Source organism: Mya arenaria, chromosome 4 (genome assembly GCF_026914265.1).
Source record: "Mya arenaria isolate MELC-2E11 chromosome 4, ASM2691426v1".
Lineage (NCBI taxonomy): Eukaryota > Metazoa > Mollusca > Bivalvia > Myida > Myidae > Mya > Mya arenaria.
The window spans coordinates 77460876-77474983 of NC_069125.1; the positions used below are offsets into that span (position 1 = coordinate 77460876).

Consider the following 14108-nt stretch of genomic DNA (forward strand, 5'->3'; position numbering starts at 1 on the left):
GCCCTCAAACTTGATATGGAGGTTGAGCCTGGCCAGGAGATTGTCCCTATTAATTTTAGGGGTCATTGGGCCAAAGGTCAAGGTCACAGTGACCTTGAATGATAAAAGGTTGTCCAAGTGATAACTCAACAATGCCTGCACCCATGGCCCTCAAACTTGACATGGAGGTTGGGCCTGACCAGTAGATGACCCCTATTGATTTTAGGGGTCAAAGGTCAAGGTCACAGTGACCTTGAAAGCAAACTCGACAATTCTTGGACCTATGGTCATCAAACTTGACATGAAGGTTGGGCCTGCCCAGTAGATGACCCTTATCGATTTTGGGGGTCATCAGGCCAAGGTCAATGTCACAGTTACCTTTAACACAAAAAAGTTAACAAATCTTCCCCCACTGATATCTCAACAATGCCTGAACCTATGATCATTAAACTTGACATGGATGTTAAGCCTGACCAGTAGATCACCCTTATTGATTTTAGGATTCATAGAGCCAAAGGTCAAGGTCACAGTGATCTTGAATGGTAAAAGGTTGTCCGAGTGATAACTCAACAATGCCTGAACCCATGGCCTTTAAACTTGACTTGGAGTTGCATCTGACTTGTAGATGACCCCTTATGATTTAAGGGGTCATCGGGTCAAAGGTCAAGGTCACAGTGACCTTGAACGAAAAAAACTTGTCTTGTGATAACTTGACAATGCCTGCACCCATGGCCCTCAAACTTGACATTTAGGTTTCTGGTGACCAGCTGATGACTCTGGATTTTGAGTTCATAGAGTCAAAGGTCATGACGGTCATAACACACTTTATCCTCACACTATAATGGTCATAATCTTAAAACAGCAACAAATCAGCTGTCATTTCGGTCCATGCATATTTCATTCAATTGTCCATATAATCCTGACAACATGGCGCTCAGGGGGGGCATAATGTTTGACAAACATCTCTTGTTAATTATAAATTATTTCTATGCCCGACCATGGAGCAATAAATGTTAGTGGAACTTTTATATTTATAATAAAGTCTTCTCGTACATATACCAAAATTTCATGCTATATGATTTAACTTAGAAATAACTTATCATCTTCGGACTCTGTTTTGCCTGATAAAACCCTGCATGTTAGTTCCATGTATTCATAATTATAAGTTCTATGTAATTATATAAGTTGTACTGTAAAATGTATTCATTTTAGTTTTATCTATATACTCTAGCATGTATTCATATGAGCTCCTTGTTTATACTATAGCGAGTATTCATATAAGTTCCCTGTATATACTAGGGGGTGTATTCATATTTGTTCCCTGTATATACCTGTACTAGGACTTGTATTTATCCATAGGAATGAGGAGGAGAAAGGGATAGCACTGGAGAAGATTAATGGCCTTCAGTGGAGGGGCAATCAGCTCATAGCTATGGTATGTTCAACCAAATATGGCATGTTTATGTGAAATTAATAGACATTCATAGATTGATAAAATAATTGATGGTAACGGATCAAGACTTAGTTTGTGTGATTGTGGTATTTTCCAGGTTGCAAAGCCTGCTGCAGACCCTCTGGTGCAGAAACGTAAGCAGGAGTCGATGCCAGACAGGGGTCAGGGAAAGAAGCCCCGGCTCACAGAGGAGGACAGCTTGTCTCCATCAGAACGTTTGAAAAATGCTGTGACCCCTCTGTGGAAGCTAGAATACTCCGAACAGCTGAAGGTATGGAAGACGAAACTGAAGTATTGTAAACAAAAAAGAGTCTTTAAGGATGCAGAATATTTGTTTTATATTCAAATAAACACATTAAATACTTTACAGTTTTTTTTATTTATTTATTCTTCTTTTAGCTTGATAATTGGAAGATAAGGAGAGCTATTCTACTCATGTCAATGTCAGTGTTTGTTTAAAAAGAATAAAAATTTAGGGTTAAGTTGTAGAGCATTTAGTGTTGGCTAAAATTTTGGTTTTGGTGCAAGTTGGCAATTTCACTTATAACTCCAATACCCTTCATTCTGTTAGCTTCATGCTTCACACAGTTGTAAAGGACCATCACATAATTAGGTAAGGTAACTCCATATTCTCCTTGATACAAATTATAGCCCCTGTTTGACTTAGGAACTTAGTTAGAGTTTTGGGGCACATTGTGTTTCTGGTTTAAGTTCTAGTTGGGATTTTCACTTATAACTCCCATACCCTTCATTCAATTTTCTTTATACTTCTTACAGTTGTTCATGGCCATCAATTAAGTTACATAACTCCATATAATCCTGAATATAAACTATGGCCCTTGATTGACTTAAAAGTTTTAGGACAACTCAGATCTCTAATACCTTTCATTCAATGCACTTCATAGTTAAAAACAGTTGTTCAAGGCCATCATTCAGTTAAGGATGCACTCTTTCTCCCAAATAAGATTTAAATTTACCAAAAAGGATGAATAAATATTGAAAACAATGGTTCTTATAAAGGATATCGAGTTTAATTTGAAAGAAAGGCGCAGAAAACACCGTATTTCTACCTTGTTAGACGATAGTAGATTACAGTTAATCTTTTAGCAGTCACCAATCATTAACCGGATGTTAACAATTCTGCGTTAACTTTTTCATTTTATGTAATAAAATCAAGAGTTTTTATCCAATGGTAATCAAACTTGGTCAGACTATTTGTCGGCAGCTTATCATGAATATATATATGAATATGAGTCATCTAGGGTCAAAAACTAGGTCACTACATGTAGGTCAAATTTTTAGAAGAAATACTTAACTAATAAATTCAACAATTTTTATCAAATCTTGATGAAATATGGTCAGAATGCTTGTCTGCATTATATCTTGCTTATTTTGTATATCGGTCATCCCGGGTCAAATTCTAGGTCACTAGGTCAAATCTTAGGAAAATCTTTCTACGTCATAAATTCATCAATTTTTGTCAAATCTTTATGAAACTTAGTCAGAATATTTGTCTGCATAATATCTTGAAAGTTCTTTAATATGGGTCATCCCCGTTCAAAATCTAGATCACAAGGTCAAATCTTAGGAGAAAGAATTCCACGGTCATAAAAATTCAATAATTTTTGTCAAATCTTTATTAAACTTGGATGTCATAAAAAAAATTCTATGCTTACCAAACCTATCAATATCAGTCAACAACTAGATTCAATTGCTATTTTATAAACACACATCCCAATCATGAATTTCATATCTACCCATATTTTTCAAAAATTTAATTTTTAATTAACTTTAAAAATATTTGTGTACATGAAATCTTAGGTGATTAAGTGTGTCATCTAGGGTCAAAAACTAGGTCTCTGGGACAGATCTTATTTGAAAAGTTGATGTGTTTATAAAATGTTCATTTTTCCTCACACAAATGGAATAGTTTCTGTTGATCAGGTTTTTTGTATGAATGTTATACGATAAGTATAAATATTGGTCTTTTTGGTTAAAAACACTAGGTCACTAGCTCAAATCCTAGGTTTGCAAAATTGCATCATCAAATAAAAAATCCGGCTTTAATGCGGCGTTGCCGCATTGGCGTCTTGTATAATTATTTTATTGTTATACAATCAATGAAGATAACGAGTGCAAACTTCACGAGCTTATTCACAGTAACAATGTGCTCTTTTGTGACAAGTTATAAAACTCCATCTAAAATATTGTAAGAGTTATGGGCCCCTTGTAACTTTTAAAAACAAATACATTTTTTTATACACCCATTTAAGAACAGGACATATTATAGTTTCACCAACTGCGTAGGGTGGGCGGCATGCAGTATGTTGACCGATCAATAACTTCAGAACCCTTTGTCCAAATTTGGTTAGAATGTGTATGGGCATAATAATTTGGACAAGTGCGATAACCAGCTGCATGGCTGTAGTCACTGGAGAGTTATTGCCCTTTGATTATAGAAATTAACTTAATTTGTCTTGTTCGATCAATAACTTTGGAAGCTTTTGTCTTATCTTCTCCCAATTTTCTCAGAATGTGTATGAGCATAATATGTTGGACAAGTTTGATAACCAGCTATATTACTATAGTCACTCAAAAGTTATCAACCTTTAATTATAGTAATTACCTGAAATTGGTCCTGTCCAATTGATAACTTTAGAAGTGTTTGTTCAATAATCACCAAATTTGGTCAAAATGTGTATGGGCATAATATCTTGGACAAGTTTGATATCCAGCCATATCGCCCTAGCTTTCAACAGTTATTGCCCTTTAATTAAAGAAATGATGTAAAATTGGTCTTGTCTGATCAATAACTTTGTCCAATCATCACCATATTTGGTCAAACTGTGTATGGGCATAATATCTCAAAAAAGTTTGATAACCAGCCTTTTGGCTTGAGTCATTCGAGAGTTATTGCCATTTAATTATAGAAAGTGTCCATCACCAAATTTGATCACAATGAGTATGAGCATAATATCTCGGACAATTTCTATAACCGGCCATAATGCTGTAGTCACCTAAAAGTTATTGCCCTTTTAATTATAGAAATGTCTAGAGTAACATTAAATTTTAACTCAGCTGAGTGATATAGGGTCATCTTGTTTCTTCTATAATGTATGAAGAAAAGCATTAGATATTCAATGATTATTCAATGACCTTTAAGAAAAACTAACAATTGTTTTTACAAAATCATATTTGTATTAGAAAAAGGAAGAGGAGATGCGTCAGTTCCTGAAGCGTTACCATCGACAACTGGAGAAAAACTGCCCTGACCTCAAGTCCTGGTTGCGGGAATCAAGACAGAAACATGGAGCCATCCCCTGTGAACTGCATAACATCAAACCGTCTGTATGTATAGGCTGGATTTCTGATGCCACTCATGCGATATGCTAGTGGCATGAGTATTTATTATATCTTAAATATTTGTGGCGCATTACATGATATATGATTCAAAGTCAGAATGTGCGACATTGCAAAAATTGTTCAGAATGAAATCGAAATATATGTCAATTACTTAATTTTGGTCCAAAACCCTGTGACATCACAATTTCAAAACATGACGATAATTTTTTCCTTTGTCTTTAAAAGGTTATCATTTTTCAGGGCTTCCGTTAAAGGAAGTTTGGAAGTATATTACTCCCTAGAAATAGGTTAAAACTTCCAAAATTGATTCCTTGGAAGTACAAAAACTTCCAAAGTTAAAAGCTTGGAAGTTCAAAATATCAAAACCTGGTGTCAATATTACTTTTATGGTCACAATTTTAATCAGTCTTGAAGTTAAATGAATTTTTATAATCTAAATCTGTGAATTTGGCAAGTTGTAGTTGCATTTTTTTACATTCCAGTTGAAATATAGTGGATTTTTTTTATTGTATTCGAGAGACTTAAACTTCCACATTTCAGTGAAAAACTTTCAATATTGATGGACAGGAAGTTCAGACTTCCAGTTTTAAATTCTTAATGGTAGCCCTGATTTTTATCTCTAGTGACTTCTTTATCAAGAAAATTGAAAATGTATGCAGTTAAATAACTACACACACATAATATTACTGTCTAACTTGAGGTCAGAAGCTAATGAAACTAACATGAAATCTTTATAACTTTAGTGCGATGGTGCATGGGCAAGATTTGTATTAATCAAGTCAGTAAAACAGCTGTTTTTGCCCCAAAACTAATGAAAAAAATTCATTGGGAGCCATTTTTCTATAACTTACAGTACTGATTGTACACATGATTGGTACCATCAGAGTTATTGCACTTTATTTAATTTAATAATGGTACTTGAAAATGTCCTTTTAAAGCAATTTCTATACTATAATAATTATGTAGTTTTTATTGAAAATTACTTTATGAACAAAATCAATCATTCAATTCTATAACAAACTGTGAGCTAACATACTTCAATTAACCCAATTTATATTAATAAAAATTCTTTAAGAACTCTGAAGAGTTTTTCTTAAACTGGGGTCTTGAAATGTTTAGTTCTTCGATTATGAATCCCTTAGGAGGAGCATATCATTTATTGAGTATGCTTGTTTCCTTAGTTTTGTTATATTGTTATCCTTCCAGCCAGAGACGGAGGGGTACAGAAACAAGTGTGAGTTCACTATTGGTCCGGGAGAGGGTGGGGAGAGACAGGCAGTGGTTGGCTTTCGCTACGGCACATATGCCCAGGGCACTGTCAGTGTGGGTTCACCTGAGGAGGTAGCCTTCCTCTCACAACACATGAAGGATCTACTTAAGGTTTGTGGGATTAATTAACACAATGTTTGAGAATTATTATGTCTTAAGTCAAAAATAATAATTGCAACTATCGTTAGCATTTCTGTAAGATTGACCAATATTTGAAGTAAAATGCAGGTGTTCCAGACATACCTGGACAGTTCTGCTTATGGGGCCTTCCATCCTGAGACCCACATAGGTCACTGGAGACAGTTGACCGTCCGCTCTAGCCGTCTCGGTCATCTCATGGTCCTGCTGGACTTCCACCCACAACAACTCACACAGGTTTTAACTCACATATATACTGTAAGAAATTAAACTAATACCAAATTTACATGCTGTATGAGTCATGCCACAAGCTATTTTACTCACTATTATAATAAGAAAAAATATCACTTCTGCATAAATTAAAGTTTGTTTCAGGTTTCGTGAGATTATGACAATCATCACTGTTTATTTGTTTATGTATTTTTATACATGTGTTACCATCCATTTAGGAGAAGTTACAGGAAGTTAGGAAGAGTATTACAGAGTTCTTCATGGAAGGAGGAGGAAAGGATAGTGGGGTGTCAGCCTGCTACTTCAGGGCTCTCCTAGACAAGTACGTTGACAAAAGAATATTGTTTTGTATTGAAACTTGATGCTTTTCAACACTCTTTAGTCTACCAATTTCACCAGACTATAGGTTTACCCTTCATCTATCTTTCAAGAACAAATTGTGTTCTGCAATATAAAAATAAGTATTTGAATTAAGGTTCATGAAACTTGGTATGTGGATAGAGGGTTATAAGAAGACTAGGCATGTTTTAATAAAAAAAATCCAGGAGAAAAAGAGTTGTTGCTATGGCATCAGAAAAAGTGTGAATGTCTTTTTCGAGGAAACTGGATCCTGCACTATTTCAATTAAGATACAAGCTTGTTTTATGAAACTTAGTATGTGATTAAAGGTCAGTAAGGAGATATTTCATCCAGTATTTTGTTGGTCAAAAAGTCCTGTTTCTAACGCAAAATACCTTGGTAAGTCAAAAAGAATTAAAGTTAGCTTCAAGTAAAAAAGTAAGTGGAAAGAGATATATTTTGATGTTATTCCAAAAAGCAGTCTGACATTAAAAATTGATAATACTCAACTTAAAAACCATACGAAAGAGTCTTAAATCAAGAATGAAAAAAAGAACCCAGAATTATTTTTTTCAGTATTATAAGTTACAATTCTTAAATTGATTTGTTTTTCACTTCAGGACTACTAGTTCTGATGAGCCATATGACTTCTTGTTTGGGGACAATGTAAGTATTTTTAAAGTCACTATGTACATGCGATTGAAAGGTCAGCTTTGCTTTAAATGATCAGTCATAAAAAAATGATAAGCTAAGATGGAATTTTACAAGGAGTCCCTCTTGGACATTGTCCAGAATATCTCTACCATCCGACAGAGACTATAAGTTAATAAAAGGCCGAAAATTGATTCAAAGGCTATTACCTGATAACGAAGCTTTTTAATTTACTGAAGATTAAAACCTTTATTTTCAGTCCATCACAGAATCTCTGCTGGATATGAAGTTTCAAATCTCCCCAAATGCTTTCTTTCAAGGTAAGTCATGAAATCACATCAAATATCAGTATTATTATCACATGTACATCTCCAGAAAATGGGGGATGTAAAGCTTTATGTATTGAATTAGATAAAATGCGAACACAAAGTGCGCAGACAGTGAATTTGGCTAATTTGATATTCAAGTATTTTTAATAGCAAGGGACAAAGATTATATGTTCAATAGATGTAGGTAATATATTTTCATGTTTTACCAAATTCAAAGACCTTAGAATACCTAATAAATAGTTTATTTTAGCTGGAAACTTTTTTTTATGTGAATTAAAGCTATAAACGCAAAAGCATTAAGTAGGTATTTTCATTGTAATTTTAAATTAAAATGACTGCTCATCCCAGTTAACACTGCTGGTGCGGAGGTGCTGTACCAGACAGTGTCAGACTGGTGTGAGGCGCGGTCCAACACCACTGTCCTCGACGTCTGCTGTGGGACTGGAACCATTGGCCTCACCCTTGCTAAGGTTGTTTCCTTAAATATATCTCAATAATACCTACATATTTGGGTAAAAGGAGTTAAAATTGTGAAAGAAATAATACCAATGATACCTGCAATATGAACTTGGAATGAAATAAACATGAAATAAGAAGCTGGTTAATAAGATATGATAGAGCTTCTGTAAATATAATAAAACATCAAATACAAGTAAATGCCAACATTGTTCAAAAGCTTTCAATTATGCTTTCAATGTAGATATTTGAATGAAACTTGGTACCCATGCTGCCAAAGGCAATACGCACATGTTAACTAAGGCCTATAATTCTAGCTTTAATATTGTGGCTTTAATAATTGCCAAGGCATGCCTCTTGTTTGACTGAAAAAAATCCACACAGAAAGACTCTGGTGTATGTTGTGCCAATAACACACCAATATTGTATTGCTAAATGGTAATGGATAGTTGTTCTGTTTAATTACCAGTATGTTTTGACAGCATGTTTTCATATATCTTTTTAGACAGTCAATAAAGTGATTGGAGTTGAAATGTGTTCAGAAGCCATTGCAGATGCAAAGAAGAATGCTACACTGAATGGTTAGGTATTTATATATTCAGTTGAAAAGCTGCAGTAAATGTCTGAGGGTTCAACAGAATGCTGTTGTAAATCGATATATGTCTCTTTGAGTACAGATTAAAAGAGGAAATTGACTCTTGAATTACTTGCTACAGAGGGTTTAAACTCCTTTAGTGGAGCCATTTCCACGTATATTATGTTAAATCATGCCCTTTTTCCCTTATTTCTGTTACATTTGTACTTCTCATTACACAATTTCAAGCATGATCTTTTATTCTGCATATAACTCTAGGAACCATTCTCCAAACCAGGATAAACCCCTACCAATATATGACAACATAGAGATTATTATTTCATATGCATTATGTTCCTTCTACAGGAGTGGACAATGTTGTGTACCACTGTGCGAAGGCGGAGGACGTAATGAAGGATATTACAAAGTCTGTGTTTGGTAGTGAAGATGTTGTGGCCATTGTAGACCCTCCACGCAGCGGCCTCCGTATGTATTCACTGATGAAAATTGTAATTTTGTCACCCAGTTTAGCCTTGTGGGTATCATAAAATCAGCATGGTGTAAAATTCTTTAAATTGAAAATCTGTTACTCAAATATATGCAACTCTCTAGAGACAAATCACTCATACAGCATACTTTTGCCCCAGATACGAATGTTGTTGTGGCCATAAGGAACTGCAGGACCATCAACAGGCTGGTCTACGTCTCCTGTAACGTAAACGGAGCTCTTAACAACCTCATTGAGTAAGTCAAATCTTTTTATATTTTGCTATCATTTTAAGTTGAGACTATTACAGTCATATGTTTAAAATTCGTACAGACTGTTACACCAGAAGTAACTAGTACAGACTGGTACAGGTTAGTCCATACGTACAAACCTTTACAGGAGAGGTAATAAGTACAGACTGGTACAGGAGAGGTAATAAGTACAGACTGGTACAGGAGAGGTAATAAGTACAAACTGGTACAGGAGAGGTAATAAGTACAGACTGGTACAGGAGAGGTAATAAGTACAGACTGGTACAGGAGAGGTAATAAGTACAGACTGGTACAGGAGAGGTAATAAGTACAAACTGGTACAGGAGAGGTAATAAGTACAAACTGGTACAGGAGAGGTAATAAGTACAAACTGGTACAGGAGAGGTAATTAGTACAGACTGGTACAGGAGAAGTAATTAACACAAACTTGTTTAGGATAGGTAATTAGTACAGACTGGTACATGAGAGGTAATAAGTACAGACTGGTACAGGAGAGGTAATAAGTACAAACTGGTACAGGAGAGGTAATAAGTACAGACTGGTACAGGAGAGGTAATAAGTACAGACTGGTACAGGAGAGGTAATAAGTACAGACTGGTACAGGAGAGGTAATAAGTACAGACTGGTACAGGAGAGGTAATAAGTACAAACTGGTACAGGAGAGGTAATAAGTACAGACTGGTACAGGAGAGGTAATAAGTACAGACTGGTACAGGAGAGGTAATAAGTACAGACTGGTACAGGAGAGGTAATAAGTACAGACTGGTACAGGAGAGGTAATAAGTACAAACTGGTACAGGAGAGGTAATAAGTACAGACTGGTACAGGAGAGGTAATAAGTACAGACTGGTACAGGAGAGGTAATTAGTACAGACTGGTACAGGAGAGGTAATAAGTACAGACTGGTACAGAAGAGGTAATTAGTACAGACTGGTACAGGAGAAGTAATTAACACAAACTTGTTTAGGATAGGTAATTAGTACAGACTGGTACATGAGAGGAAATTAGTACAGACTGGTACAGGATAGTCAGTATAAAGTACAGACTGCTACAGGAGAAGTTATTAGTACAGACTGCTACAGGAGAAGTAATAAGTACAGACTGGTACAGGAGAGGTATAAAGTTCAGATTGGTACAGGAGAGGCAATTAGTACAGACTGGTACTGGAGAAGTCATACCAACACATAATTGTACCAATCCGAAATCATCCGATGACGAAGGTTTGTTTTTATTTAGTATAAATAGTATTAAATACATACATGTGCATTCCATCATTTAGATACCAAGTGTTAAAATCAGTATGGTAGAATCAAAGGCAACACCCCCCCCCCCCCAAAAAAAAAAAAAAAAAAATTAAATAAATAAATAAAAAAAATACCCCCCCCCCCCCCCTCAAAAAAGGAAAGACCTGTTCAAAAGTCTGATTATATAGAAATGTCACACATTTTTGCGACGTCTTTTTTGTCAATATCTTTTAGCGATGTGGCAATTCGTAAGAGGGCTCTAGAGCACGCATATCCGATTCAGATAGTCATCGATACAAGCTTAATTCAAATGAGATTCTCATACATACATGCAAATATGACACAACAGCACCAAGGATAATGCAAAAAAGGGTCACAGAGAACCCTTATTTCTATTGAGGTCCTTAATGTCGGTGGCATGACATAGAGAGGCATTTTTAACTTACATAAAAAATAATTAAGACTACACATGTATATAATCATATTGCTTTAAATAAGTATCACAGTAAGTATTTGTTCGTATTTTATCACAAATATACCATAACTTACATCCAAAGCATATCACAGGGTTAAGAAAAATATCACAATTTCATTTATGCACATTTAATAAAATTAAAAAGATTATTATACGAGTTACATTATAAGATTTAATACAGTTATGCACTTGCGGAAATGGCCTTAAAACAAAAAACAGTTTTTAAATCCTCCATCGTTGTAAAATATTATTTTAATAAAAAAATCACCTACACACAATATTTAAAATCGAATATGTCACAATACTAAATTGTCAAGCATGTGACTCTTAAAAGCAACCTTAAAATTGCTAAATGAACAATTTGGGTGATACTTGCAGGCAATTTATTCCAAAGACTACAACTGAAGTAACAAAATGACTAATCCAAAACCTTTAACCTTTGGAACAGCATAGGCACCTTTCTCTTTAAGTCTTGTACTATTGTTGTATCTCTGTTTTGTATCTTAACATATTGATCCAAATAGATAAGGCGTGAGTAATTTTAGTTCTTTATTTTCAGTTGTATTCAATTTAAGTTTTCTATATAATAATATGATAATTGAGCTGAGCTAATTTCAAGCTCTGAAACAAACATTGTACATAACTATAATTAAATTGTATATAAAACAATGTACACAAATACAAGCAATAGAACATAAGACAAAATACACAAATACAGCGAGTTCCATTAATTCATGTAGGTTATTAAAACCTTTAATATAATTCATTATTTGGAAAACAATACAAAGAAATTTACAGTTCTTGTTATACATAAAACACACACACCTAGAGTATAATCTCTAGTAGACTATATATGTTACTGACATCAAAGAAGACAGGAGTCTCGCTCACCATCAACTACATGTTCTATGCTTATGCTGAAACATGCATGTTAATAAATATTAAGTTATTTGTTAAAATACCATGTCAAATTCCAGCAATAATAAATCTCAAATAACAACTATTTGAATCTCAATTGCAATACATGTAGAATAAAAAATAAAAGAAGCAAATACTTAAAATTTGATGTTTCCCTCCAAATGAAATTTTATTAAATTATTGTGAAGTTTTCATGCCAGAAACCAAAATCAGAATGTTCATGAGAATCATTATTTGGCCGAGGTTCAAAAAAATCTTGAAAAAAGACATACATTGGTTAAAAACTCAGGTAAACATATAATCATTGGTTGCTAAAAAAAGAATGAATATTAATGAGAAAAACGTTAAAACCTGTTTGAGAACCAACAATTTTATCTTAATCACATGACTGGTCAGGTGACCGGCATCATGAAGTAACAGTTACATGTAACAGTAAACAATTATCATGACCACATAAATACTGTAAATTCTCTAATGATCACATATGTAGGAATATTCATAAAGACATGAAATAATTCCTCTAAAAGTAACCCTAATTTAATAATATTGAAGACTAATAAAAACATGATTTTAGGTTGATTTTAAATCACATATACTGTATTACACTATAAGAGTGAATTTTGTCTTGAGATGTAGTTTTCTCCCATATAACATGGAGCTAACCATTTTTTACTTTAAAAACATGTCACAGAATAATTTGATCAACTCTCTTATCCACTGGTAACCAGTTAAGAGACTGAAATTGACGTGTCCCAATGTGAGCAACCACCAGTCTTTTTTAAAAGTTTTACTATGTTGCATGTAATCATATGGGACAACTTCTCCAAATATGGTATGACTTTGTACTGGTAGGACTTCCTTGGTTATTGTTCAGAAAAAATAGTTCTGTGTTGTAAATGTAGCTATTATTTGTTCATGTTTAACAAGTGCTATATCAGCCTTTTGATCCATGTATTTCAGCTTAGTGCGGCCGATGTCCAAGCGGTTGACTGGTGGCAGGTTCCTGCCTGTGAAGGCTGTGCCGGTCGATCTCTTCCCTCACACGAAGCACTGCGAGCTCGTCATCCTCTTCCACAGAGAGGCAGAAGATGCTTGAACTGCAATGTGCTGTTGTTTTCATGACTTGATGAATAAAATTACGAAATATTTAATTTACCTATAATTATATGCATTTTATGGTAGTCTTCCTCCAACAGATAATGTCTAGTCACATAGACATTGTTGATGTAACATGTCACAGTTTAAGCAATTTCAATGCACATGTTAAACTACCTGTACATTAAGGGTTTATTTCAAATATTTCTGACAAGAACATTTTTATGATTTGAGAAACAGCCTAATCCTTTGCAAATTTAAAGTTGGCCAGGTGGTTAAACAGAAGTTTTCACAGCGAATCTGGACAAAGAATGTGAATGATTCTAATATTATAAGCTCAAAGGTCTGTGCCTTCAGTGCTCTTGTGAATTCAATAAACCGCAACACTGCAAAATGTAAATTGGATTTTAAAGGAGCATAGTTGATTTTGGCAACTATTTATATTATGAGAGCAAAAATAAATTTAGGGTCTCCTGAAAGCTCAGTTCCCAACTACATGTACCTACTAGCAAAAAGTTACAAAGTTCTAAGCAGCTTCCAACAACAGTTTTCAAAACAATTATAATATTCAAATGAACTGAAAGGAAATTCCTTAACAATACTCATGGAAATGTAGGGATATTGCCTGACAATACTCAATTGAAATGTAGGGAAATTGCCTGACAATACTCAATTGAAATGTAGGGAAATTGCCTAACAATACTCAATTGAAATGCAGGGAAATTGCCTAACAATACTCAATTGAAATGTAGGGAAATTGCCTAACAATACTCAATTGAAATGTAGGGAAATTGCCTAACTATACTCAATTGAAATGTAGGGAAATTGCCTGACA

The 14108-nt window shown here is 34.4% G+C and overlaps 1 protein-coding gene across 2 annotated transcripts in view; it reads left to right on the forward strand.

The window, feature by feature from the left end:
• Positions 1 to 13329, forward strand: part of LOC128230421 (tRNA (uracil-5-)-methyltransferase homolog A-like) — a 16583-nt gene extending 3254 nt beyond the window's left edge. For both annotated transcript variants that reach the window (XM_052942676.1, XM_052942677.1), the window contains exons 4-16: positions 1339 to 1414; positions 1530 to 1703; positions 4637 to 4780; positions 6002 to 6175; positions 6293 to 6439; positions 6652 to 6755; positions 7393 to 7438; positions 7683 to 7743; positions 8101 to 8222; positions 8714 to 8789; positions 9149 to 9268; positions 9430 to 9526; positions 13139 to 13329. In XM_052942676.1, the coding sequence (XP_052798636.1) occupies positions 1339 to 1414; positions 1530 to 1703; positions 4637 to 4780; positions 6002 to 6175; positions 6293 to 6439; positions 6652 to 6755; positions 7393 to 7438; positions 7683 to 7743; positions 8101 to 8222; positions 8714 to 8789; positions 9149 to 9268; positions 9430 to 9526; positions 13139 to 13274 (1477 nt within the window). In that variant the 3' untranslated portion in view covers positions 13275 to 13329. The remainder of the gene's footprint in view (positions 1 to 1338; positions 1415 to 1529; positions 1704 to 4636; positions 4781 to 6001; positions 6176 to 6292; positions 6440 to 6651; positions 6756 to 7392; positions 7439 to 7682; positions 7744 to 8100; positions 8223 to 8713; positions 8790 to 9148; positions 9269 to 9429; positions 9527 to 13138) is intronic.
• The last annotated feature ends 779 nt before the right edge of the window (positions 13330 to 14108 follow it).